We start from the raw sequence: 26560 nt of genomic DNA on the forward strand, positions 1-26560 counted from the left end.
TCCTTTAAGAAAATAGGTGAACATTTAAGGAGAGGGAAATTGTCTGCTGCTATTTGCCAAAATCTACAGAAGAACAGATCTTCCGCCTGCAAAACTGTGGAAAAGGAAAAGAAATGGTGTGTTTTCCTGTCGCAGTTCAAACTGCGTAAGTTACAGCCATGGTGTGTGACAAGAATTTGGTTGTGAAAAATGCATTCTGTTATATATGACTCAATACTAGCTGCAATTGCAGGCATCCATTTAGGATCTTGGAATCTATTAAGAGATGACATGCACACGCGCACACTTGCACATCCTAGTCTCCAACTTAGCGCTCCTCCCATCAGTGCGTTGTGACTGGCTGTTGGTGTCAGTTGGTTGTGTAGAGACTCAGCTGGGTCTCAGGACTGACCTTGTGTCTTCCTTCCCATCTCTAGTCAATGGATCATGACAGAACTGCAGAGTCCCTTCTTTCGCCTTGGTGCTCCACCCCTGTTAGTGTATGCAGGGCAGAGCTCCTAACTGGCTGACAGGTCAGGGTCTGCATTTCAGCAGGCTTCATGGGTGGTTGTCCTCATAAGTTCTGGAGCTCAAGGGTCACTGGCCCAGCTAGCATGAAGACCCACACTCACAGTGCCCTGTCAGCTGGTACCTCCTTACCTCCTTCATCCTGGCCCTGGTTACAAAACTGTTGTCCCTGTTCCCTCTTAGCACTGTATAGGCTGCTGCAGAGCCAGGCACACCCCTAACCCTGCCCTACCCCTTGCCTTGCCAGGATGCTGGTGGAGAAGTTCTCCGTGTCCCTGCAGGTCATTTCGCCAGTGCATCCAGGTGAAACTGTATTCTTGCCTAGGCGTCACCCTTTGCCTTGCTTCCTGGACTCCTCTAGTCTAAAGCCACATAGCCAATTGGAAGAGCTGTTTCTCAGGTAAGCATACTGTGCTGGCTATTTTATGTCAGCTTAGTACAAGATATAATCATTTTGGAAGAGGGAACTTCAATTGAGAAAATGCTCCCACCAGATTGGCCTGTGGGCAAGTCTATATGGTGCATTTTCTTGATCGATGATTGATGTGGGAGGGCCCAGCCCACTGTGGGTGGTACCACCCCTAGGCAGATGTTCCTCAGGGCTGTAAGACAGAAGGCTGAGCGAGCCATGGGGAGTAAGCCAGTAAGCAGCACTCTTCCATGGCCTCTGCATCAGCTCCTGCCTCCAGGTTTCTGCCCTGACTTCCCTCAGTGGTGGACTGTGACTTGGAAATATAAGATGGAACAAACCTTTCTCTCCCCAAGTTGTTTATGGTTATAGCATTTTATCATAGCAAGAGAAACTGTTACTGAGACACAGGGAACACTGGGGAACAGTTAGGAAATGCAAAGCAATGTTCTGAACAACATGGATATGTAACCTTTTATGAACACAGGTGGTTGTATTTGTTACTTTTCTGTCCCCTGCAACTGTAATAAAACAGATTGGTCATCATAAAGGGAAGTCGGGACAGAAGCTGAAGCAGGAACCTGGAGGCAGGAACTGAAGCAGGGCCACAGAGGATGCTGCTTACTGATTTGCTCCCAGGCTCATTCATGCTCAGTCAGTTCCTATAGAGACCAGGCTTATGTGGCCTAGGAACGATGCTGCCCACAATGGCCTGGGCCCTCTGACATCAGTTAGTAATCAAGAAAAGGCCCACAGACATGCCCACAGCCAATCTGAGGGTAGCAGTTCTTCAGCTGAATGTCCTTCTTTGTGGGTGTGTCAAGTTGACAACTGAGATTATCTGTCACAGTAACATGGCCATGCGTGTCCTGTAGAAAATTTACTAATTTAGATACACAAACTCATTTTAATTGAAAGAAGATTTAAATTTATTTGTGTGTGTGTGTGTGTGTGTGTGTGTGTGTGTGTGTGTGTGTGTCTGTCTGTCTGTCTGTCTGTCTGTCTGTCTGTAAATGTATGCTATGTGTGTGGAGTGTCTCAGGAAGCCAGAAGAGTCCCCAGACCCAGCAGTTGTAGGTGTTGGGAAGCAACCTTGGGTCCTCTGGAGGAACAGAAGGTAGAATAAACCTTTTCCCCCTTCACAAGCATGTGCTCTTAACCACTGACCTCTCTCTAGCCCTGGAAGCATAAACTTTGTAAAAGCCTACATTACTACATTATAGTAAACAGGCTACACGTTTACAGGTTCATACTGCCGCCTCCTCCTCCATACCACAGTTTCAGAGAACATCCTGAGCCAGACTCATCATGCATGGCCTGGGGACCTTGTCTCAATTAGCACAGGGCCAAGCTCTGGTGCAGCAGAGCCCATGATGGTCACTCCTCCCTACAGCAGGGCCCTTACCCATAGTTATATCTCATGTCATTTCAATTACCTGTGGCCAACTACAGTCTGGACAATATTAAATGGGCAAATCCAGAAATGGCTTATAGGTTTTTACCTTACGTACTGTTGTGAGTATTGAAATTTGTGCCATCCCACTCTGTCAGCCTGACATATGCATGAACCCTGCCTTTGTTTGGTATGTTCCTACTGAGCATGCTCTAATCAACTAGTAGCCAGCTCCATTATCAGATTAGTCCTTGCAGTGTGGGAGAGCTTTCATTAAGAACCTCTGCTGTACTTAGTGACTGCATTGCACAAGTAAAGTGTTACTGGGACTTCACACAGGCCAAAGGGGGACTTCACACAGGCCATAACGCTGTCTTCCTCCAAGTGAAAAGGAGAAAGAAGAATCAAGCTGAGGTTGCTAGGACGGAAGAGCTGGCTGAGTGCACACTGCACCATGTGTGTGCTCACGAGCATTTGTACTAACTGCACCATGTGTGTGCTCACGAGCATTTGAAACTCACTGCACCATGTGTGTGCTCACGAGCATTTGTAACTCCATCTCCAGGTCTGTGACACCCTCTCCAGGACTCTGCAGGTGCCTGCACTTGGGTACACACCCACACACAGGTCCATGCTAGGTAGGGATCAGTACCAGCTGCCATTTTGACCATCCTCTAAGGGCCCATGGGTCAGATCCTCCACAGACAGAGAAGGACTAGTGTATTTGCTTGAAGACTGTGTCTTTAGTCTGTGCCATCAATACAGAAGAGCAGTCTCCAGCCAGAAGCAGGCTTGATAACAATAGGGACAGCTGCCTGGCTCCTCCTCTTCTGGGGAGTAAATTCATGCTCATTATCATGTAGCCACTGACAGGTTGCTCTGTAAGGGGATTTTTAAACCGTTTACCACAATTGTGCCCCGACATTGGCAGTTGTGAGCTCATGTCCAAGAATAAAAGAAAGATGAAGAGAATTCAGAGCAGTTGCTATCTGCCTGGTACACCTAGGGGCTGATGACTTCAGTGGAGACCAGACAGATAGAGAAAAGGCCAGCACTGCCCACCCACTCCAACCACAGTATGAGCCGTCTCGGCTTTAAAGATTACCAGTAATATTTGGATGTTTCTTTTAAAGTTTTTTTAATTTACATTTATTTATTTTATATATATTTATACTATATATACATCTACACATACATATACATGAGTCTTTTGCCTGTATGTATTTATGCTCTCTGGCTGGTATCCTGGAGAGTCAGAAGAGAACACTGGATCCCCTAGAACTAGAGTTATGAATGGTTGTGAGCCACCATGTGTGTGCTGGAAATCTAACCAAGGTTCTCTCTCTGCAAGAACTACAAGTGCTCTTAACCACTGAGCCATATCTCTAGCCTTCTCTAAAGGTTTTTCTTTTATCCTGGATGCTTGCAGCCATATCTGAAGGTTGAATGAACAGTGTAACCTGCCTCCACGTATCTATTGTTCAACAGAGTCAGCCAATCTCTCATTGTTTCTGCCTGACAATGCTATTGCCCCTAAAAATAGTAGCTTTTATATTTATCAGAGTTTGAATGACTTATGTGTGTGTGGAGGTCAGAAGACAGTTTCTGGGAGTTGGATCTTGCCCTGCACATGTGTCTTGGGAATTGGACTCAGGCCATCAGGCATGGCAGCAAACACTGTCTCCATCGCAACACCTTTGCTGGCCTATGCATGTTTATAGGTCATTCTGATTGGTGTCAGAACAATGGCCCAAGGATTTCAGTTTCACCCTGTGATGCCACCATAACAAATTTCATGTTGCTCCAATGCCCTGGCACCCATTTTCTTAGTCTTTTGGAAATACACATTCTTTTCAGCTTCTCTCTGTTGTAGATAATGCACCAATGTTTAAAAGTTTAGAAGGTGTCCCTATCTGCAACACGAGATTGTGAGGTGTGCATGTGACCCCTGATAAAGGTTTACCTTACCCCAGTAAAAAGGGGCTAAATAAGGAAGTGATGAAAGGCAGAAGGAAGGAGGGGGCAGGCCAAGGAGCAGGGACAGCGGCTGGCTGGATATGGGCAGGCAAGGCTAGGTGTCAGGAGAGAAAGGAAGGCTGCCTTAGCACCACACACACACACACGCACGTGTGTGTGTGTGTGTGTGTGTGTGTGTGTGTGTATGTGTGTGTGTGTAAGGGCTGAGAGGGTGAAGGGAGTGGGGTGTAGGGTTGTGTTGGTACCACCAGCAGGTTTCTGCCTTTAACAGGCTGGCTGGAGGCAGGATGAGATGGCCCGTGGAGCTGTGACCTGGGATCAGAGCTGTCCTGCCAAAGGGGGGCAGGTGTCTGTCCAGCTTCCCTAAAGGAAGAATTCAGACCCTCCTCCCTCAGATATGCTAATGAACAGTAGACATGGTGCCTCAGATCAGTGGTGCTGAATCGTACTTTGATTTCTGGAGAAGTGCCCTCATGTGACATATCCATGTCACAGTGTGTGTATGAAAGGGGGTGAGGCACTAGGTAAGGGTAACTTCCTTAGATCGTCTTTCATTCCTGGTTATACCCAAGTCTTCTAGTCTAGATATAAGAGTGGGAACAATAACCATTCAATCATGACCCTACGGTATTGGCCAGAAACATGACCTTAGAGCAGCAGTTCTCAGCCTTCCTAATGCTGCGGCCCTTTAATACAGTTCCTCTTGTTGTGGTGACCCCATCCATGAAATTATTTCATTGCTTCTTCATAGTTAATTTTACTACTGTGATTAATAAGAATGTAAATATCTGATATGTGAGCCCTCTGGGGGTCAGAACCTACAGGTTGAGAACTGCTGCCTTAAAGGAAGGTTGAGGGTTATGAGGTCTTTCCATAGAGTCAGTCCTGGGCCCCTGGAATGGCTCAGCCAGGTAAAGACACTTGCTAAGCCTGATGACCCAAGTTTGTTAGCTAGAACCCACAGTGAAGGAGAGAACCAATTCCCAAAAATTGGTCTCTGACCTCCAATGTGAACTATGGTGTACATGTACCTGTACTGACACATCTCACATGCACACACACATACATGCATAATTTAAAGTTAATGCTTTGTGAACTGACAAATAATTTTCAAGTTGCTCTCCTATATTTTTCAAACATTTTTGTACAGTTAGTAGGTATCACGGTAGCCCTTAGAGGAAGCAGGTGCTGGGTTTTTTTTGTTTGTTTGTTTGTTTCGTTTTGTTTTATTTTTGGCAGGAAGGAGCTTTTTTATGTTTTGTTTTTTCTTTCTTTATTATTATTATTATTATTTTGTTTTTTTGGGTTTTTTTTTTTTTTTTTTGAGACAGGGTTTCTCTGTGTAGTCCTGGCTGTCCTGGAACTCACTCTGTAGACCAGGCTGGCCTCGAACTCAGAAATCCGCCTGCCTCTGCCTCCCAAGTGCTGGGATTAAAGGCGTGTGCCACCACTGCCCGGCTTGTTTTTTCAATTTTTGTCTGAGACAGGGTTTCTTTGAGTAGCCCTGGCTGTCCTGAAACTTGCTCTGTAATCCAGGCCTCAAACTCATAGCAGTCTGCTGCTTCTGCCTACTGAATGCTGAGATTAAAAGTGTATACCACCACAGCCCAACGAATGCTAATCAAAAACAAAACAAAACAAAACAAAACAAAACAAAACAAAAAAACCTCTCAAATAGAGTTACCTCTGTACCTTTCCATGAAGGGAGAAAAGTTTTCCCTCTGAAGAAAGTGGAAGTGTCGTTGAAGGTCAGGCAAGTCATCCTTCTGGAGTAGCAGGGCAAGACACAGGCTCTGCCTCCAGGTCTGTCCAGCCTTGTGCAGGAATGCTGACCTGGGTCCCACAACACAAAGGAAACTGCCCCCACCAGCCTCCCATTCTCTCACCCAGCTGACTGACCTATGACTTCAGATCAGCTCCTGGGACCGAAGTTACATGCTTTAGCCACAGCCATTATTTCCCAGGGCCCCAGAAGCCAAAGCTTGTTTCCTCTCTCATTGACAGCAGTTGAAAGGAATTTTGATTTTCTCAAATAGAGGACTCTGGAGGACATCAGACTAGATGAAGGGCCACATGCTGCACCAGGGCAGATGCCTACTCCCAGGAAGGTAGAGGCTGCCTCTCCAGCCCCTACAGTGTTCACAAGGATGTAGGCTGTGTGTGTGTGTGTGTCTGTGTGTGTCTGTGTCTGTGTGTATGTCTGTGTGTGTCTGTGTGTGTTTGTATATGTCTCTCTGTGTGTGTGTCTATGTCTGTGTGTGTTTGTGTATGTCTCTCTGTGTGTGTGTCTATGTCTGTGTGTGTGTGTGTGTGTGTGTGTGTGTGTGTGTGTGTGTGTGTCTGTCTGTCTGTCTGCCTGCCTGTCTGTCCTGGTGTGAGGGACACCAGGGCGAACTGTCATGAAGCCCAGGCACAGACTGGGCTGTTCCTTTGTGACTGTTACAGGAGGAAGCAGGAGATGGGTGAATATGAACTTCTTCAACATGTAGCACCTGTATTATCCTGACACCCCACAGCCCAGGCTCCTGTTTTGCCCTGTGCAATTTTTCCTGGAAGAGGGTTGTCACATTGAAGCCAGCTATAGAATGTAGACCATCCTGCTCATGGCAGATGCCCCCCAAAAAAGGGGAAGCAATGAAGCTAGACCACTTTGCTGGCAGACCTGGGCTTCTGATGGGGTGGTGTTTGCACTCTTTAAACAAAGAAGAGGAAGAAAAGCGGAGCGCAGGCAGACGTGTCTACTGTGTTCATTCTGCTCTGTTGGGGCATTTTATTAAAAGTTTGCATCTGAAAAATGGGCCAGGACCCAGAAAGCAATACTGTATAAATAGTTCCCCTTGGTGTTTATCCTTCTGCTGTCCCTGGGATTCACACGACATTTAGAGACTCTTCCCAATGGGACTGTTGCCCATACAGCGGACTCATGGGCAGAAGCTGCAAGACTCTTCCCTTAGACAGTATCAAGGTCTGACACTCCAAGGAGCTTGTGTTCAGAAGCCCACCATGTGAACCAAGCTGGTTTCCCATTTGCTGTCTGCTGTCTGCCACTTTCTCTGTCTGTCTGTCTGTCTGTCTGTCTGTCTGTCTCTCTCTCTCTCTCTCTCTCTCTCTCTCTCTGTCTCTCTCTGGCTGACTTTCTGCCTCCCTTCCTTCTGTTGCAGCAGGCAGTGAGGAAACAGATATCTGCCCTCTGTCATAGCTGTGATGGCTGGGGATTAGCAGTGTGGCTGTGCCCTGTCCCTCTCATTCCCCAGTCATAGCTGAGGGCCTTCCACTGAACCTTTTCTTCACTGGTATCTGGGGATGACAGCTGGGTGCTTCACCCTCAGCCTGGACTGGGTGGCATCTGCTGTTTCTCCATTCTCCAGAGTCTCTGACATTCTCAAGCTAATTTTTTACCTCAGCATTGGCAAAGGTGTGAACTTGGATCCAGCATCAAGTGTTCTTATTTGGGGTTTTTGTTAATGTTTTTTAATTTTTTATTACATTTATTTGTATGTGTGTTGTGTGTATGAGTGTGTGTTTGTGTACCACAGCAAGCTAGTGAAAACCAAAGAATAGCTTTCAGAAGTCAGTTCTCTCCTACCATATTGGTCCCAGGGATTAGATTGGGTTGTCAGGCTTAGCAGCAGGTACCTTTACCGGTTGAGCTGTCTCTGGCCCGGAATCAGTGTTCTTGCTGTGGAGATTGGACACTGGCTCTTATGCATCTGACAACTGACTGTGCTACCCAAGGTTTTTGAGGGTTTGTGGCATAGCTTCCTTCCTTTTTGTTCCAGGCCTCTGTGCCCAGGAGTGTTAGGGAGTTTGTCCTTGCTCTTCATGGTCAAGCCAGTGTCTGCACTGGGCCCTTGTGTCATTATGGTCAGCAGCCCCTCTCACATCCAGAGACCCACACTCCTCATTCCCCAGTCACATCTCACTTCTTACAGCTCATATAGCAGGAGACCTAGAATGCATAGAAAGCCATGTGCTACAGTGCACTGTGGGGCAAGGCCTCTGGCTCCCTGGCTCCTTGCCTTATGGAGGAAATCAACCTCGACAGAGATGAACTTGCAGGCAGCTCTCATTTCTCCAGCAGGAAGTGCGCTGGGAAGCCAGAGAAGCAGAAGGCAACACAGTGACACTCTCTCCAAGCAGCAGTTGAAAATGTGTTACTCCAGGCCAGCAGGGGCCTGTACAGTTGGTTCCCCCACTGAGCAACTGGCAGGGTGCCCCACCCCAGCAGAATGCCAGAACTAGTATCTCCCAGACCCCCCCCCCAACCCCCTGATTTCCAATGGCTTTGACACATGACTCTAGCAGGTCCTGTCAGTGTGTAAGCACTGAGACTTCATTTTCGGGGGGGGGGGGGGGGGGGGGGTGCCGTTCCTTTGCCCGTGCCAAGAAAGCATCTTTGTGACAGGCACCTGGAACAGAACAGGTGGGACACATACACACATAGGAAAGTCTATTTCACAGTAGTTAACCCATCGAGAGCACAGGAACAATGTCTCTTTCTCTTCCAAATTTAAATGACTTTAAAAACATATGTAATTTGTAAATGGCCTGGACAGGCTCAGAGAGACAGCAGCTTGGCTCAGGGGAAAATCTTGGTTTTGGAGCATTCTGTTCCTGGCAGATGGCAGTATGATGTCCTTTTCAGAAAAGGAGTATGGCAGAGAGGGCTGGCCAAAGAGGATTGGGATATAGGATGCTGTCTGAGTATTCACTTCATGGTTTCATTTCCTGGAATCCAAGTTGGCCATCTTTGGGCTATTCTCTAGAGAGAAGTCAGAAAATGCTGAAAGGGTGGAACACCCTACCTCATACCCAGTTTCAAGTGATCAGGAATTCAGAAAGTGACAGAGTCCAATGTAGCCTTCCAAAGCTACACACACTACACCATATAGCTAACTCCTTGAGACAGGGATCCTGCAGGTCAGGATGACCTGCCAGAGCTTATATCCCTACCAGCAACCTGTTCTGACAGGATGCAGTACTGCACACACAGGTTCTGTTCAAAGCCATGTTACTAGCCTGACCACATGCATGCACTCCTGGGATGAGTGCAGCCGGCACAATGGAAGAACCTTTGTGGAACCCTTCCTTGGTATTTCCTTCCAAAATGCCCAGTTCTGAGTCTCTTTCTGTTATTTTCCCATCCTCTCAGGTGTCCCCTCTGTGTCAGAAAAACACAAGATGAGGCGGAAACGCTGTGTAACTGGACCCAAAGACACAGGTGCCCATGGGTAATCCTGTCCACCCCTTGCAGCCGTAGCCCCAGAAGGAGCCTCAGACACAGATGCCTAGTTTCTCTTACCTGGCCAAGATCCTTACCTTGGTTTCTCTTTGTCATGTAACAAGGGCAAAAATACTAGTCAGTTGTGGATTTAAAGCACCATGAAGGGTTCTGTGAGCAGCTTTGGAGACAACAAACTATTCTGATGATGTCACGACTAGTTTTCTCTTTCCCATGATACTTCATGCCAAGAATTGTAAAAGTACCTTTGTCCTTAATGTCTCTGTGTGCTTCGTGGCTAACTCTAGAAACAGAGGTGACTCCAGCAAAGCCATTGAGCCCGGGTGGCCAGAGGTCCCCTGCTGAGGGAGGCGACCCTAACCTAATTGCCCTGGCCCCACAGGTCCTCCCTGCCGGGGCAGCTATCTTTCCTGCACAATGGCCTCCTGAGCAACCTCTACCTGCATGCTGCTGATTGCCCTCGGCCTCTGCTGCGGTGGCTGTTCCAGGTGAGAAACGCAAGCCTGCCGCTAGGTGGCGGGAATAGGGTAGCCCTATAGCCCAAGCAGGCGCAAGGGTCGGGTTGGCTGGGTCCTTAGTTGCTTCTTGCCTTGGGTGTTTTTGATACAGAGGATGGAGGAGGGCTGGCAGGAATTGATCACCATAACACTAGATGTGCCAGAGTCAGGGAGGTTCAGGAGCCTGGTTAGCCCAGAAATGGAGACTACCTGGAAGTATCTGTTCAATACCCCCTAGACTTTGTGCCTCTAGGGTGTTCCTATGCCACTGAGTAACCATTGGGTAAGGCATGTGGCTTTCCTGGGATGCCTGGTGTTCCTGATAGGCTTAGAACTGAGTGACTGGGTGCATTCTATTCAACCAGAGAGTCCGTTATGAGCACCATCTCTTTTCTTGCTGTCACAGTCATGAATGGATCGTCTCAGGAGCACAGCTGGAAGGGGCTCCCAGGCCCCTCTGCAGTGGAGGTTGGGGTTCCTGAGTTCATTGCTATAGTCTCTCTGGAGTTTAAGAGTTTGATGCTCTCTATGAAGCTGTAGGTGGTCTGGAAAATCGAAGAACATTTTGCCTCAAGGCAACACACCTTCTGCCTGAGAATATAAGCGTCTGTTAGGTGAGAGGCTAGTAGACAGTCTAGGACCTAATGCTCTCATCCAAATGTCCTGCATCTGCCTTGCCTTGGCCTCTGCCTACGCCTGTCCCTGTCTGGGGCTACTGGTCACTAGTTTCAGCTGGTACCAGAGCTGCCAGTTGGGGCCTGGAGCCCAGCTGTCAATCAGGGCTAGCATGCCAGGCAGATTGTTTAGACACTTCTTAAGCTTGGCCTTCCAGGTAGAGCTTACTCTGCACCCTCTCAGGACCCTTGTGGTGCTCCTGTCCTGGAGGGGAAAGATACTGGGCCCCTGGAACCCTTGTGCATAGCTGTCTTTTCTGTCCCTCCCCCAGTTCCTGGGATAGGAAGGTTAGGCCTGCAGGGTGAATAGGAGCCAGAAACAGTCGAGCTATTATTCTGTACCCGCAGTGCGGTCTCTCTCTGCTCCTTCCACAGAATATGACAAAATGCACAATTGGCATTGGGAGGCACAAAGAACCCCTCTCAGACATCGCCCACAGAGGATCCTTGTATGACCCTGACAGGAGAGAAGTGCCCCGCCCCTCGTGGCTCAGTCTTCACTAGATTCTGAAACCCAGGCCATGGACTGCATGGAGAGGTCTCCCTTAGCTTCTGTGCAGTGTCCATTGAACCAGCCAGGTACACAGGGCAGCAGAGTTTAGGCCTTGACCCAGGTGCAAGCTCAGGCTCTGCCACTTTGACTTCTGGGTTGCTTTGGCCAAGTCCCAGGCGTCAGCTCTGTATGGTAGAGCCAACAGTCCAGTGTGGGTTAAATGAAAAAGTCCTACAGCCTCTCTGGTTCTTAAACCTGTCCCCTTCCCCAGATCCCCAGCTTTCCTCAGGATATGGGCAAGGAACAGCAACAGCAAGGACACCACTACTGTGGTTCTGTCAGGCTGCTGAGAACAGGAAGCACTAAGGTCTCCCTAAAGCAACTGCAGCGGATCCCCACTGGGAAGTTAGACATGGCTAGGCCTCAGGCAGGAGGAGGACCAAGGATGGGGAAGGTGGGCACTCAAGGCAGACTTCTTTCTCTTCCTCAGGAGCATGGCCAGACAAGGCCAGGCCCCACTGGACTGCTGAATGGGAGACTAGCTAACCTGGTCCAGGCAAAGCAGCTAGATTGGGCAAGTCACAGGTTGTCCAGCCCACTTGGGGTCCATTCTAAATGAGGAGTGACCATTGGATCTTAACACCTCTGCTTGGTTGACACTCCATTTGTTCTATTGTCACTGGGACTTGGTGGCCCCGGGCTTGCCTCTTTCTTGCTCTAGGGCTTCTTGTAGGTATGCTGTATACACCAGGTGAACAGCCAGGCCTTGGTACCCTAAACTTAATCGAGCCAGAAGCTGAGCAAAAGATTCATTGCCATCGGATTCTAGCTGTCTCCTCATTGAGTGTGGTAGGGGGGTGGAGAATGGGGTGGGGACGTGTTCTGGAACCAGGAGATCATGGGAGTCATCCTAGTTGAGCATAGAAGATGAGCTCTTAGACCCCAGCACAGGCCTAGAGAGGGTCACAACTGGAGCCAGGCACAGCCTGGATGATCAGAGTAGAGGTACAAAGTCCCACTTAGCTTGCAGCCTCCAGCTGTGTGGCCCTGGCAGGGGACAGGGAGTCATGAATGACATCATGTCAATATTATCCACCCTGTTGACTTGGAAGCATTAAAATGAGTCCTATTTAACACATGTATGAAGCTATTCCAAGTGCTTCACACGAAGTGCTTCACACCTAGAATCCCAGCACTTGGGAGGGAGCAGCAGAAAAAACAACAGTTCAAGGTCATCCTTAACTATTCAGTGGCTTGTCTACAGGAGATCCTGCCTCAAAGAGCCAAGACTGAAAGAAATAAATAATAGATAGATAGATAGATAGATAGATAGATAGATAGATAGATAGAGTTTTGCTGCCATTACTTGTAATAATTTTTTTTTTTTTTTTTTAGAGCAGGTGGATCTCTGTGAGTTCGAGGCTACCCTGGTCTACAGAGTGAGTTCCAGGATAGCCAAAACTACACAGAGAAACCCTGTTTAAAAAATAAATAAATAAATAAATAAATAAATAAATAAATGTCTTTTCTTTTTCTTCCTAGTTGTTAACATGGCCTCCAGAAACATCTTCAAGAGCTTTTGGTCTCCTCTGGGATCTCAGTATAGATAGAGTGTTCCGTCAGCCTGGTAAGAACCCAGGTGCAGGGTGGGTACTCACACACTGGAGCCTGTCCCCCTTCTTCTCCCTCCCCCAGCATGCTGTGGGACACTACATCACCTGTACTGCAGACATCAAGCCACACATCTTTGGCTCTGGCTCCAGTGTTAGTGACAAGCTGAGCCAACTGGCTCCTTGGCACCTCTGCCAGGCTTAGGTCCAGTTCTCAGTGACTGAGTACTGAGTCCAGGCTGACTTCATGGCCTCCTGGGATCCCTGTACCATCCAGGAAGGTGAATTCTGCTCTAGGCAGGCACTGGTTCAAAGGGGACAGTTTGTCCTCTGGGCTCTACCAAGGACCCAGGAAGAAGAGCCGTACGTAGTGCATCAGAGGAGCACTTGGGCTGCCGTCACCAGGGAGGAAGCGCGAGAGCTGCCCCTCCACCCTCATGCTTTCCTGTCAGCACCTTGAGTGACAGCCTCAGGTCTGTATCTGTACCTTGGCCGTGGCGTTTGGGTATATTTGACTCAGCATTCCAGAGAAGCATTGCATGCCCTACTAGTGGCTACACCTTCCCTAGCTGTCATCGTTTAGTACCTGAACCTAGACACTTTGGCACCAAAAAATATTACATAAGCAGTTGGAAGTTGCTTAGGGTTGGCAATAAGAGGAATTCTCAGAGGACTAGACTCTGGTTTGCCCAACCATAACCCTCTACCCCAAAGCACGCAAACACCCAGCTCTGAGAGCCAAGGTTATAGCCCCTGGTATGCCAGAGCCCCCTATGCTTTGAGTGTCTGCATTGTGTTCCTCTGCTTCAGGAGTTGCCAAGCTGGGGCCATCTGTCAAATCAGAGCATTCCAGACACCCCCATGGGCCCTCACTAAGGGCTTCTGACAAGCCACCAGTCCAAGCATCTTCTCCCTTTTTGTAACCTCTGCCCCTGTGGCCTGCACTGCCCTTTGCAGCCCCAGGGCCGCCTCTGCAGCATGCCTGCCCTTTTGGAAACAGAGGCCTCCCTTGTCTACCCCTCCATGCTGTGGTATGTGTCTCCTCCACTCTCCTCTCCTACAACCCCAATCAAGAGGGATACAAAGTAGCTCCCAGGTTCCTGATTCTCAGCTCTGGCTCCTTAAGAGCCCAGCCTGGGGTCCTGTCCCCATGAGCCTGGCCTAGAGAATTCCCTGTCTGAGGTCAGGATCCCTACTGATTAGGAGGAAGTCAGGCCTAATCCACAAAAAACTAACTTAAGCAGAGCACAGTACACCTGTGTTCACCGTGGCATTGTTCATAACAGACAAAAAGTGGAAGCAGCCTATGGGCCTGACAGATGGATAACAGAACGTGACATACTGTGTGCATGATGAAATACAACACACTTAGGATGGACAGACTAGACATGTGATGGAACATTGCTAAGCCATGCACAGGAAAGCAATTCTAACACAGGCTATGATACAGATGAGCCCTGGAAGCCTTGTGTTGACTGAAATAAAACACTAACAAAAGGAGATACTTCGATTTCACATGAAGAGAAGTTCATAGAACTGTAGCCACCTGGGACAGAAGAGGCCATGTAGTTGTTGAACAGGTTTTGGCTTGAAAAGCTGGCTGGTGGCTATGTAGCAGCAAAAGAGTAGTGTCCACTGCTCCCTTAGTCCTCTCAACTGTCAGGAGTGTTTGACTGCTCAGCTGCACCCCAACACAGGATGCATGTCTAAGGTTAAATTAGATCCAAGCTGGCTACAGAAGAAAGCCCTGCTTCTCAGGTTCACATACAGCTGGGGGCCCTAGGGGCATCTGTGAGCACAGCCTAGCTCAAGGCAAAACTTCAGGACTGCCTCACCTTTACCACCTGTGGCCTTGAAGTCACCTGACCCCTTTCACAGGTAAATTCCTGCTCCCTGGGGTGTGTGCTCACCTCCAGCTGTTCTCTGATGACTGACTTGTGGAAGGTCTTATTCAATTGTGTTTATCTCCACCCACTTCCTTTGTCAGGAGTGGGACTCAGTTTCTGCACATTCTGTGAGGGGAGTTAAGGCTGAAGCATTCCAGGGTATGATGATGTTTCAGGGTAGGATGTGTTGAGAGGAGCCTTGTCCTCTAAAGGCTGATGACCTTCTGAGGACCTGGAAAGAGGGCATGGTGTCAGCTGCTACTATCAGAGAAAGGGGAAGCAGAGTGGGGACTGGACTTCCAGCTGGGTGTGGCTGGCCTCCAGGAGCCAGGATTCAGGAATTGTTAGACCACCTCTAGAAACTGCACAGGGCAGGATTGCCCTCACTCTCACTTGCCTGGAGACTAAGTAAGCCCCAAATGGAGCCCCTGCCCTGTGTAAAGCTTGGTCCAGGTCAAGGCATCCATCAACAGTCTTTCTGTTGTCAAGCCATGTTTTCATTAAGCTGTACCTTGGCTGTTAGTGGCACAGAACAGGAAACTAACTCACAGTGGTTGTTTGCGTGTTATAGGTTATACACACTGCCTTTCTTGATTGTGTTTGTGTACATACATGTGCATGAATATGTGTGTGCATGTGTATATGCATGTATGTGTGCATGTGTGTGAGCATGCCACAGCTCACTTGTGGAGATCAGAAGTCTACCTGTGGAAAAGATTCCTCTCGGGGCTGGAGAGATGGCTCAGAGGTTAAGAGTATTGACTGCTCTTCCAGAGGTCCTGAGTTCAATTCCCAGCAACCACATGGTGGCTCATAACCATCTTTAATGAGATCTAGTGCCCTCTTCTGGTCTTTGGGAATACATGTAGGAGACTGCTGTATACATAATGAATAAATAAATCTTAAAAAAAAAAAAAAGAAATAAAAAGAAAAGATTCCTCTCCTACCTTGTGGGTTCTATAGATCTAACCTAGGTTGTCTTACTTGGTGACACGCACCTCTACCCACTGAGCCATCTTGCCGGCACACATTTTCTTTTTTACTAAGATTGATTGTTTTAAGTTTTTTAAGACAGGGTCTCTCTACATAGCCTTGTCCTGGAACTCATTCTGTAGACCAGGTTGACCTTGAACTTAATAGAGATCTGCCTGCCTCTGCCTCTAGAGCATTGAGATTAAAGGAATGTGCCAACATGCCCAGCTTACTAAGGACGTTCCTCTCATTTACAGAACTGGCCACAAGCTTCAAAGGCTGCTTATCATATTTTCTGACAGTCAGTGTACTTTGAACACCTTGACTGTGTGTGAAGTTTCCATTCCCACAAATTCAACCCTCTAGGACAAAACCCAAGAATCCCACTTTTCCAGCCTTTTTTCAGATATTCAGGGATTGTTGTTGTTATTTAAGAATGAGTCTCTGAGCCAGGCAGTGGTGGCACGACGAGCCTTTAATCCCAGCACTTGGGAGGCAGAGGCAGGCAGATTTCTGAGTTTGAGGCCAGCCTGGTCTGCAGAGTGAGTTCCAGGACAGCCAGGGCTACACAGAGAAACCCTGTCTCAAAAGACAAAAAAAAAAAAAAGTCTCTGAGCTATACAGCATAACAGGTTACACAGCCTTGCCCCTGAAGACTACGGAAGGCACACAACTTGAAGAATAAGATGTGCAGTGTATGTGGCTTTGTATAAGGGACCAAGGGAGCTTCAGATTTTGAAGAGGATCTTGGAACCAATCCCCAGAATTCCAAAAGCAACGACATTGTCTGAGTACAGCTTCCACCATAGTCTGAATCTGTGCCTCTAAGATCTGGTCATTTAGTTCCTTACATGGCAAAGTTGGCAGGGAAATAACTGTTTAGACTGTACAAAGAAACATCAAATGCTCATGCCTGGAAGGCGGAGCCTCCTAGATGTCTTCCATCCCTTCTTTCCGGAAATGCTTCAGTGGCACTTGCACCCCTAGCCCTGGTTTAATGAGCCTTCCCCTACAGGGTCTTCTGGGAAGAAATAGCCTCTGGTTTCTTCCAGAGCAGCCTGAGCTGTTTCTGCAGACTGTGGCTCAGAGACCCCTCTGCCACTGAGGCTTCCCCAGTCTCCTTCGCTAAGCTCTAACCTTTGGGCATGCAGACATGAAGTCCTGAGCACACAGCAGCATAAATGGAACTCCCTTACCAAGGAAGGAAGGGTATGGCTCTCAGCTCAGCAGCCCAGAACCTGCTGCTGTCAGATCGGGACATTTTCAAGTTTCCTTTCTGTTGCTGCGATAAAACACTGACCAAAACCAAGTTGGAGAGGAAAGTGTTTATTTGACTTAAACTTCCAGGTCTCAGCCAGTCATTGAGGGAGGTCAGAGCAGAGAATCAAAGCAGGAACCTGGAGCTTGCTGCTGGCTGTAGGGCTTACTCACTGGTGTGAGCTCCACTGGCTCAGCCGTCTCTGGTCTCTGCCATCTGCCTCCAGAATGCCTTTGTCATTCCCAAAGGAACTTGGGACTAGACATTGGCAGTTAGACCTTCCCAGTATGACCTTCTCCCTAATTCCTGGCAACCTTGAACCTACTATCTGAGACATAGTTACTTAGTTTGGTTTGGTTTTTATTTTATTTTATTTTATTATTATTTTTTTAATGGAGAGGATCTTATGCCAAATTCCAGACTATTTTATGTATCTGAGACTGGCCTTGAATTCTTTTTCTTTTGAGACAGGATCTCACCATGTAGCGCTGGCTGACCTGGAACCCATTATGTAGATCAGGTAGATCTCAAACTCACTTCTGCCTTTGCCTCTGCCTCCCAAATGCTAGGGATTAAAGGCCTAGACCAGTATGCTCAGCGCCACAATGGCTATTGTATATACTATCACATAGTCTATGAAGTTTATCTCTGGCTTCTTGCAAAATGTTTTCAAAGTTCATGCCTTACTCCGAGACAGTTCTGTCGGCTGGACTGGCTGTCTAGCAAGTTCACAGACAATGTTGGAGTTCTAGACAGGCACACATGTTTGTGTCTGGCTTTTTACACGGGTGCTGGGGTTTCAAGCTCAGATCCTCAGGCATACAGAGCAAGTAGTCTTGTCTATTGAGCAGCCTCTAGCCCAGACCCTTACTCCCAGCTTTTGTTTTGGCAAAGTTCAGTTCACCCATCTGTTTCCCTGGTACCTCTACTTTCGACGTCAAATTTAAAGATGCCATTGCCTGGTCCTGACAACTGTGGTTTCTTCTAGGAAATTTCTCATTTTAGTTCATAAATTTGGGCCTTTGGCCAGCCTGTAGTGGGTCATGTGTTTAATTCTAGAAGTTGGAAAGCAGAGGCAGGCATATCTTTTCAAGTTTGAGGCCAACCTGGTCTACAGAGATGAGTTCTACATCAGCCAAAAGCAGCCTTTTAAAATACCAATAAACCCCAGCGATGGTGGTGCACATCTTTAATCCCAGCACTTGAGAGGCAGAGACAGGCAGATCTCTGAGTTTCAGGCCAGCCCAGGGTTGCACAGACAAACTCTGTCTCGAAAAACAAACAAATAAAAATAAATGTAGGCCTTTTGATTCACTTTGAATTTCCTTTCCTGTATGCATGGCATGAAACTGAGGCTCAACTGGCACATTTTGTCCCAGCTCCCTCCCTTTTCACTGAATTGTCTTGGCAACCTTGCTGGAAGCCAATTGTAGGGGGTCTCTTTCTGGATTCCTAAGTTTTCTCATTGGTTAATGTCTTAGTTAGGATTTTACTGCTGTGAAAAGACACTGTGACCAAGGCAACTTTTAAAGGACAACATTTAATTGGAGCTGGCTTACAGGTTCAGAAGTTTATCATCAAGAAGTGAGCATGGCAACCTTCAGAAAGGTGTGGTGCAGGAGGAGCTGAGAGTTCTATTCTTCACCTGAAGATGGCTAGGAAAAGACTGGCTCTCACATGGTTAGAAAAAGGGCCTCATTGCCCACCCCCACAGTGGCACACTTCCTCCAACAAGGCCACACCTCCTAATAGTGCCACTCCCTGGGCCAAGCATATTCAAACCACCACAGTTAATGTGTCAGTCTTTACACTAGCACTAGCACCCCGAATTCTTGACTAATTACAGATTTCAAAATGAGGTGTGTTCATCCTCTGCCCTTCCTGAAATGGTTGCAGCAATTGAGAGTTCCCACATTTTCATCTGAGAGGTCATGGAATTCTTAACGGTTAATATAAAAATAACAGCTAGAGTTTTTATTATTCTTGGTCACGTTTGAATCTGTAGCTACCCAGTTTGAATATGTGCTGCCTCTGTCTTAGTCTGTTTGGTGTTGCCTTACAAATTCCACAGACTGGATTATTGGAAACAGTAAACATGTATTTCACTCAGTGTGTTGGAGGTTAGGAAGGCTAAGCCTGAGGGGCACTTCTGGACAGAACCATGCTTCTGTGTCACTGAGGGCATTGCGGTGCATGTAAGAGAAGGGAGATGAACTCAGCCTTTCATTGAGAAGCTCCTCCCAAGGTAATCAACACATTCTTAAGAATTCTTTCTTCCTGACTTCATCTCCCATGAGGGTCCCATCTCTTGTTGCCATGGCTTTGGAAATCAAGCCTCTAACACTTGGGGACACGTGCAGACCATAGCACCATAGTAACACTCTCGTCCTCCCATCCATGAACATGGGATGTCTTCCTACAATGTTCTGTAGTTTTCAGTACACTTGAGCTCTGCTTCTTTTGTTAAATAGATTTCTTGCTGAGGATTCAGGTTCAGTTCCCAGCACCCTACATCAGACAGTCTGCTTGTAACTTCAGTTCTGGAAGACCAGAGACCCTTTGGAATCCATGGACTCCTCCTGAAGATTGCAGACTTACACATACATACACAACTAAAAATAAAAAAAAAAGCCTCTCACACTGTCACTCCTAACATGGCAAAATATGAGAGATTTTTCTTTACACTGACCTTATGTCCTGCAGCCTCACCAAACCTGTTTATTAACTATAATCGTTCTTGTGGTTTTTTTTTTTTTTCTTGTGGTAGAATTTGGTTTGAAAGCAAATATTCTTTAGCAATTAACTGCTTGGAAGTAATGACTTTATGTTTGTTTAACCATGTGTCTCGGCTGAGTGATCCTAGTGCTTGCAGGCCTGTGGGAGTGGCCATCACCTCTGCCCCAGTGACGCTGAATCATATGGGGTAGAAGGCACTGTTTCACCCCCAGCTGGGGACCCTAACTCTCCAAAGAAGGGACAAACTGGCACATAAGTCCTTTCCCACCGCTTCTAGAACAATGGAGTTCATTTTCACCTACACAGTCCATTCTATCCCAGAATCTATCCTATTTGTGTAGGAGGAGGGGTTTGTAATAAGATAGCATGGCCCTGGCCAGGACATTCTTTGGATACTTTGAAAGTGGGCGAGCAATTCAACTCTAAGAACAAACTTAGTTTATTTTTCTGAGCAGGGTCTCTGTTCACTCCTTCCTGCCTTGGTCGCGCTCTGTCTGTCATGGCTTCTTGTGTACAGTCAGCTTTCTCCCCTTCCTCCCTTCCTTCTGGCAGCTCTCCATACCTCCCAGTCAGTGTTCATAAAGTTCCTTCTGACAACAAAAGAAAGGTTGAGGTGTCGCTCAGTTGCTAAAGTGTGTGCAGAGCATGCACAAAGCCCTGAATTCGCTCCCCAGCAAAGCACAAAAGAGTGTAATCTCGCCCGGCAGTGCTGGCGCAAGCCTTTGATCCCAACACTTGGGAGGCAGAGGCAGGCGGATTTCTGAGTTCCAGGCCAGCCTGGTCTACAGAGTGAGTTCCAGGACAGCCAGGGCTACACAGAGAAACCCTATCTCGAAAAACAAACAAACAAACAAACAAACAAACAAAAAAGAGTGTAATCTCAGTGCTTAGTAGGTGGCTCAGAAGTTCAAGGTCATCCTTTGCTACATAACAAGTCTGAACCCAGCCTGGGCTACATGAAACTCTGTCTCAAATGTTTGTATCAAATTGGCCACAAAAACTAACCAGTGTACTCCCACAAGTTTTAGTGATAATACATCATAAAGCAACTTATTTTAAAATAATTATTTGGTATGTACATAATTTTTCTATTCCCTTGAATTCTTTCCTCAGTTTCATCTGTATTGGGATTCCAGGCATTTGCCTCTAGAGCACTGGTTCTCAACCTTCCTAACACTGCAGCCCTTTAATACAGGGCATGTTATGGTGACTTGACCCCCAATCTTAAAATTATTTTCATTGCTACTTCATGACTATAATTATGCTATTGTTGTTAATCATAATGTAAACATCTGTGTTTTCCAGTGGTCTTAGACGACCCCTGTGAAAGGGTCATTTGATCCCTAAAGGAGTCAAGACCCACAGGTTGAGAACTGCTACTCTAGACTAGTGCTTTTAAAAACATATTTATTTTAAGGTTGGGTTCCTAGCACTTGGGAGGCAGAGGCAGGTGGATTTTTGAGTTTGAGGCCCCAGCCTGGTCTACAGAGTGAGTTCCAGGATAGCCAGGGTACACAGAGAGACCCTGTCTCAAACAAACAAACAGACAGACAAACAAATTGGGACTTGCCTCACAGCCCAGGCTGGCCCACTTAACTCCTGAGCCCCAAGCTCAAGAATTCTAGGGAGCCCCCTAGAAAGGCTAAGATCACAGTGACAAGCCACTAAAGTTCGTTTTGAAGAAGGGTGAATTAAACTGTAAATATAAATGTTAATGCCTGTGACTGTAGACAGGTGGCCTAGAAAGCCTTGGTCATGTGACCTATATGACTATGGCCTTTCTAGAACCCCAGAGGATAAAACGCAAAGCTCCCAGAAGAGCAGAGCCCTTACCTGGAGATAATTTAAGGTGGATGTTCAAGTGGCAAAATAAATATGTATGTACACAATAAGAACATGTGAATGACATCATAACTATGCAACAGAAAGTAATCACAAAGAGCTGTTGCTATCCTGTGTGTGTGTGTGTGTGTGTGTGTGTGTGTGTTCGGATATGTTGTCCCAGAGTGGCTGGAAAGGAATACTTCCATCTACTTGGTGTCTTTCTCCAGTATATTAATTTGTTAATTTTGGAGCACTTCAACCATGACAACAGGAGCACTGGCTCATGCTCTTGGTGGGTAAAGGCGTTTGCCACCAAGCCTGATGCCTTCCTTCAATCCCTGGGACCCTCATGTGGAAGGAGAAAACCAGTTTCTGCAAATAAATAAACGCAGACTTTAGTGACAGCATGGGGCCTCTGGGTGGGAGGGTTGCCAGTGTTTATTTTATTCTTGTCCTGTCTATTTTATTTTTAAAATAAATTGTTTTATGATTTATCATCACTAATAGTTTTGGGGGTGCACTGGTTAGTTTTTTTAGTCAGCTTGATACAAGGTAGTCCATCATGACTAAGAGAAGACATCAGTTGAGGAATTGCCTCCATCAGACTGGCTGGTAGGCCAGCCAGTGAGCTTTTTTCAGGATTAATGATGGCTATGGGAGAGCCCAGCTCACTGTGGGTGGTGCCACTCATGGCCATATGAGAAAGCAGGCTGAGCAAGCTGGTAAGGAGCATCCTCCATTGCCTGCTTGAGCTCCTGCCTCCAGGCTCCTGCCCTGACTTCCCTCAGTGATGACTGTGATGGAGAAATATAAGCCAAATAAAGTTTTTCCTTCACAAGTGTTGGACTCTAAGATCCAAACCAGGGGACGCGCTCCCGCAGAAACACACATGGACAAGGGATTCACTGCAATAACATGGGGTTTAATGATAATATAATGATAATAACCAGTGCACTGGGGTTCCCTTGCACACAGGCAAGAGGACCCCCCCTCCCCCCCCCTCCCCCGAGCTAAAGCTATGAGCAGTTTTTATACAGTTCAAGGGGTGGACTAGAGAAACAGTGATTAGGCACAGTATGACTGGCAGAACAGTGTGACTTTTAAACTGATTGGTCTTTGGGGAATGAGGTGGCAAGGACCTCCCTTGTCTGTGTCAAGGGTTGGTCCATCCTGCAGAATGAGTCTACATGCTCTGGGCCTGTCCCACCCACAGGTGGGTTCCCTTCCTTGTGGTCTGAGGAATGTTAATCAGTCTCTCCCTTCTTCCTCTGAATGTTAATCCTGCAGGGTAATCCAGCAGGTGTCCTCGGACTAAGGAATGTGCTCCTTCTGGGATGTGTCCTGGGGCAGTTAATTTTTAAGTTTAACCGAATTACTACATAAGCTGCTTGAGGCCAGTGTTTGATCACAGCAACAGAAAAGAAAACAGGACAGGAATTGGTTGTGGAGTGTTGTAACAGAGCTGGCCCTGTTCATTTGGGAAAGATTATGGAAAAAGCTGAAAATGTTGGACTGAAAAAGCTGTTGAGTGTTTAGAGCTTAGTGGCTGTCTGTGAGCTATTGAAAAGGGTGTTGGCTATGTTTTTTTTGTTTATACACAACCTAGAGTCATCTGAAAGAAGGGAACCATAATTGACAAATTACCTCCATAAGATTGGTATATAGGCAAGGCTGTGATGAATCTCCCAGACAGCGGTGGTCTTGGCATCGCGGGGTTTGAAGGGATCATGAAAGAAAGAATCCAAGTCTTGATCACCGGGAGAAATCAGCAGTGAAGGTACAGCCGTAGCTGCAGTAGAAGCCCCAGGATTAAGGAGGTTATAGAGAGAAGGTGAGACTTAGCACTATGTAGCAAGGTCAAAATCCCAGAAGAGAGCCCAGGAGAGGCTATTGATGGAGATGCTATGGGATAACCACCAAAAGGTCAGCAGCAGCTGCAGAGTGGAGCCAGCCTGAGCCCACACAGTTGCTCTGTGTGCTGTGGATGGTGGAGGCAGAGATGTGGAACTGCTCGAGCCTTCTGGAGCCAGATGCTCATGAGTCCCAGTATCTGATGCTTTTGTGTTTTGCTATGATCTGATTGTGACTTTGCTAATTCATCCCTCTTGGAATAAGAAAGTATTTAGCATGCTTTTGATTGTAAAGGAGCCCATAATTGAGAGACTTTGGATTATTTTAAAGAGACTGAACTTTGAAAATGTTTGAGTTCTTAAGATTGTGGAACTTTTTAAAAGTTGGAATGTTTTATGTTGTGCTATTAATATTAACACAACATTTTGGAGCAACAAGAAAGAAAATGTAGGGACTAGAGAGATGGCTCAGAGTTTAAGAGCACTGACTGCTCTTCTAGAGGTCTTGAGTTCAATTTCCAGCATCCACATGGTGGCTCACAACCATCTATAATGAGATCTGGTGCCTCTTCTGGCCTGCAGATATATATGCATGTATATCTGCAGGTCAAATGCTGTATTAAATAATAAATAAATCCTTAAAAAGAATGAGAGAGAGAGAGAGAGAGAGAGAGAGAGAGAGAGAGAGAGAGAGAGAGAGAAAGAAAGAAAGAAAAATGTAGTTGAATAGTAATGTGTTGACAAGAGATCAGTTGTCATCTCAAATTAAGAATACCTTTCTAAGACTGGCCTGTAGGCATGCCTGTGGGGATATTTTCTTAATTAATAATTGATGTGGAAGGGCCTAACCCCACTGTGGGCAGTGCTATCTCTGGACAGGTGGTCCTGAGGTGTATAAGAAGCAGGCTGAGCAACTGGGAACAGGCCAGTAAGCAGCACTCCTCCATGGCCTCTGCTTCAGTTCCTGCCTCCAGGTTCCTGTCTCAAGTTCTTGCCTTGACTTTCTCCAGTGATGGACTGGGATAAGGACATGTAGGCAGTAAACCTTTTTCTTCCCAAAATCAGGCTTGGTCAGTGTTTTATCAAAGCAGCAGAGACTAAGTTAAAGCAAGAGGACTGGACTTTGTAAGTCAAAAATTTGATATAATGATAATAACATTATTTTTACTGTTACTATTTGTGGTAGTTTGTATATGCTTAGCCCAGCGAGTCACACTATTAGAAGGTGTGGCCCTGTGTTGGAGATTGATGTGTCACTGTGGGTGTGGGCTTTAAGACCCTCATCCTAGCTGCCTGGAAGCCAGTATTCTGCTAGCAGCCTTCAGATGAAGATGTAGAACTCTCAGCTCCTCCTGCACCATGCCTGCCTGGATGCTGTCATGCTGTGATAAAATGTCAACATTGATGATAATGGACTGAACCTCTGAACCTGTAAGCCAGCCCCAATTAAATGTTGTCCTTATGAGAGTTGCCTTGGTCATGGTGTCTGTTCACAGCAGTAAAACCCTAACTAAGACACTGTTACTGTTACTGTACTATTACCACTACTACTTGAGATAGAATTTCTCTGTGTAGCTCTGGATGTCCTGGAATTCAGCCTGTAGACTAGGCTGGCCTTGAACTCACAGAGATCTTCCTCTGCCTCACAAGGGCTGGAATTAAAGGTGTGTACCACACTGCCTGGCTTATTTTTTTTTATTATTTCCTTGAGAATTTTATATTTTGATCAGATTTATCTCCCTAACTCCTCCAAGATCCACTCCTACACTACCTGCTTTCTTTTTTTGAGACAGGATTTCAGTCACATAGTCCAGTTTGGCCTCAGATTCAGTATGTTAAGGATAACTTAATTTCCGATCCTCCTTTCTCCGCCTCCCAAGTGCTAGAATTACAAGTGTGTTTCACCAGATCTGCTCTATGTGTTGCTGGGGACCAAACTCACATTCATCTCTGCAAGCTGTGCTTCAGCCTTTAGGCCCAGCTTAAGAAGCAAAGGCAGGTAGATTTCTGTGAGTTTGAAACCATCCTAGTCTAAACAAGGAGGTCTAGCCAGGCCAGCCTGGGCTACATTGTGAGAAACCCCATCTCAACAACTTAAAAAATGTACTTACTTTGTGGATGTGTCTTTGAGTGTATGTGTGTGGAAGTATACATGCCACAGCACACGCGTGGAGGTCAAATGACAGCTTGTGGGAGTCTGTTCCCTCCTTTCTTCATGTGGGTTCAGAGGATTCAACTTGCATCATCAGGCACTGCAGTAAGCACCTTTACTTGCCAAGCCCTTTCCACAGCCACAGAGACCTTGTCTTTGTGTTGTTCTCAGTTCTAACCTTCTATAGGGTTCCTGGCAGCCATGGGAGCCTGGCACATCACAGCAGGACTTAGGCACTTACCTGGAAAGTGAGCAGAACCCATACACCACATGCTTCAGACTTCCTCCGACTGCTCCTCAGACTGTTAGGGTTCACCAGCTGTGGAGGTGGGACTGCTGGCCAAGCTCTGGATGTGCTGTTCTGTGCTCCATGGTCAGGGCTGTGGCCTAGCTGGACTGTGGGGACAGTCACTCACTCAAGCTTTGCTCTGGCTTGGCTGTCATCTTCCTCACCTCCCTGCCTTTTGAAGCTTTCCATTCGTTTTCCTGCAGGTATCCCAGGTTCTATTGCATCCGGGGCTGCCAAAGCTCAGAGGGAAGGCCTTTAACTCACTCAGCACCTCCCTCACAGCAAGCCTGTCTAAAGTTCCCAGGGGACTCTGGTGTGTTTCTGGGGCAGAGAAACTCCACATTCTGAGAGACCAACCTCTTAGAGGGACAGGGTGACCAGGCTTTCTCTTGAACTTAAGACTTTTTACCCAAATCATTTCTATGATTTGCATTGTTGGGTGTTTCTATGTTCGACCTCGTTTTCTTTCTTTGAGACAGGGTCTCGTGTGCACCTGGCTGGCCCTGAACTCCTTATGTAGGCAGGAACAAGGCGGCACTGCTGATGTTTCTGCTTCCACCTCCTCGGTGTGACCTCACCCAGTATGTGCTGCTGGAGTTCCAACCCAGGGCTTTGAAGTTAGGCAAGCACTTTCTCAGCTGATGTATATCCCAGCCTGGGGAGAACTGTGGTGGCTGCGTTGTCATCGTTGTCATTATCATGTTTTAGAACCGGCTTGTAAAGGAGTAGCCACCATGTGGCTTTTTTGTTAGTTTTGGTTAGTCCTCCTCCCCCTGCCTCCTCATCCCCAC

At 47.0% G+C, this 26560-nt stretch overlaps 1 protein-coding gene across 4 annotated transcripts in view; it reads left to right on the top strand.

Moving 5' to 3' along the window:
• Fam178b (family with sequence similarity 178 member B) overlaps positions 1-26560 on the top strand; it is a 120687-nt gene that overhangs the window by 41755 nt on the left and 52372 nt on the right. For all 4 annotated transcript variants that reach the window (XM_076915071.1, XM_034521731.2, XM_076915073.1 and 1 more), the window contains 3 exons: positions 755-907; positions 9911-10016; positions 12735-12819. In XM_076915071.1, the coding sequence (XP_076771186.1) occupies positions 755-907; positions 9911-10016; positions 12735-12819 (344 nt within the window). The remainder of the gene's footprint in view (positions 1-754; positions 908-9910; positions 10017-12734; positions 12820-26560) is intronic.

The sequence above is a fragment of the Arvicanthis niloticus genome, chromosome 17, assembly GCF_011762505.2.
Source record: "Arvicanthis niloticus isolate mArvNil1 chromosome 17, mArvNil1.pat.X, whole genome shotgun sequence".
Taxonomy (NCBI): domain Eukaryota; kingdom Metazoa; phylum Chordata; class Mammalia; order Rodentia; family Muridae; genus Arvicanthis; species Arvicanthis niloticus.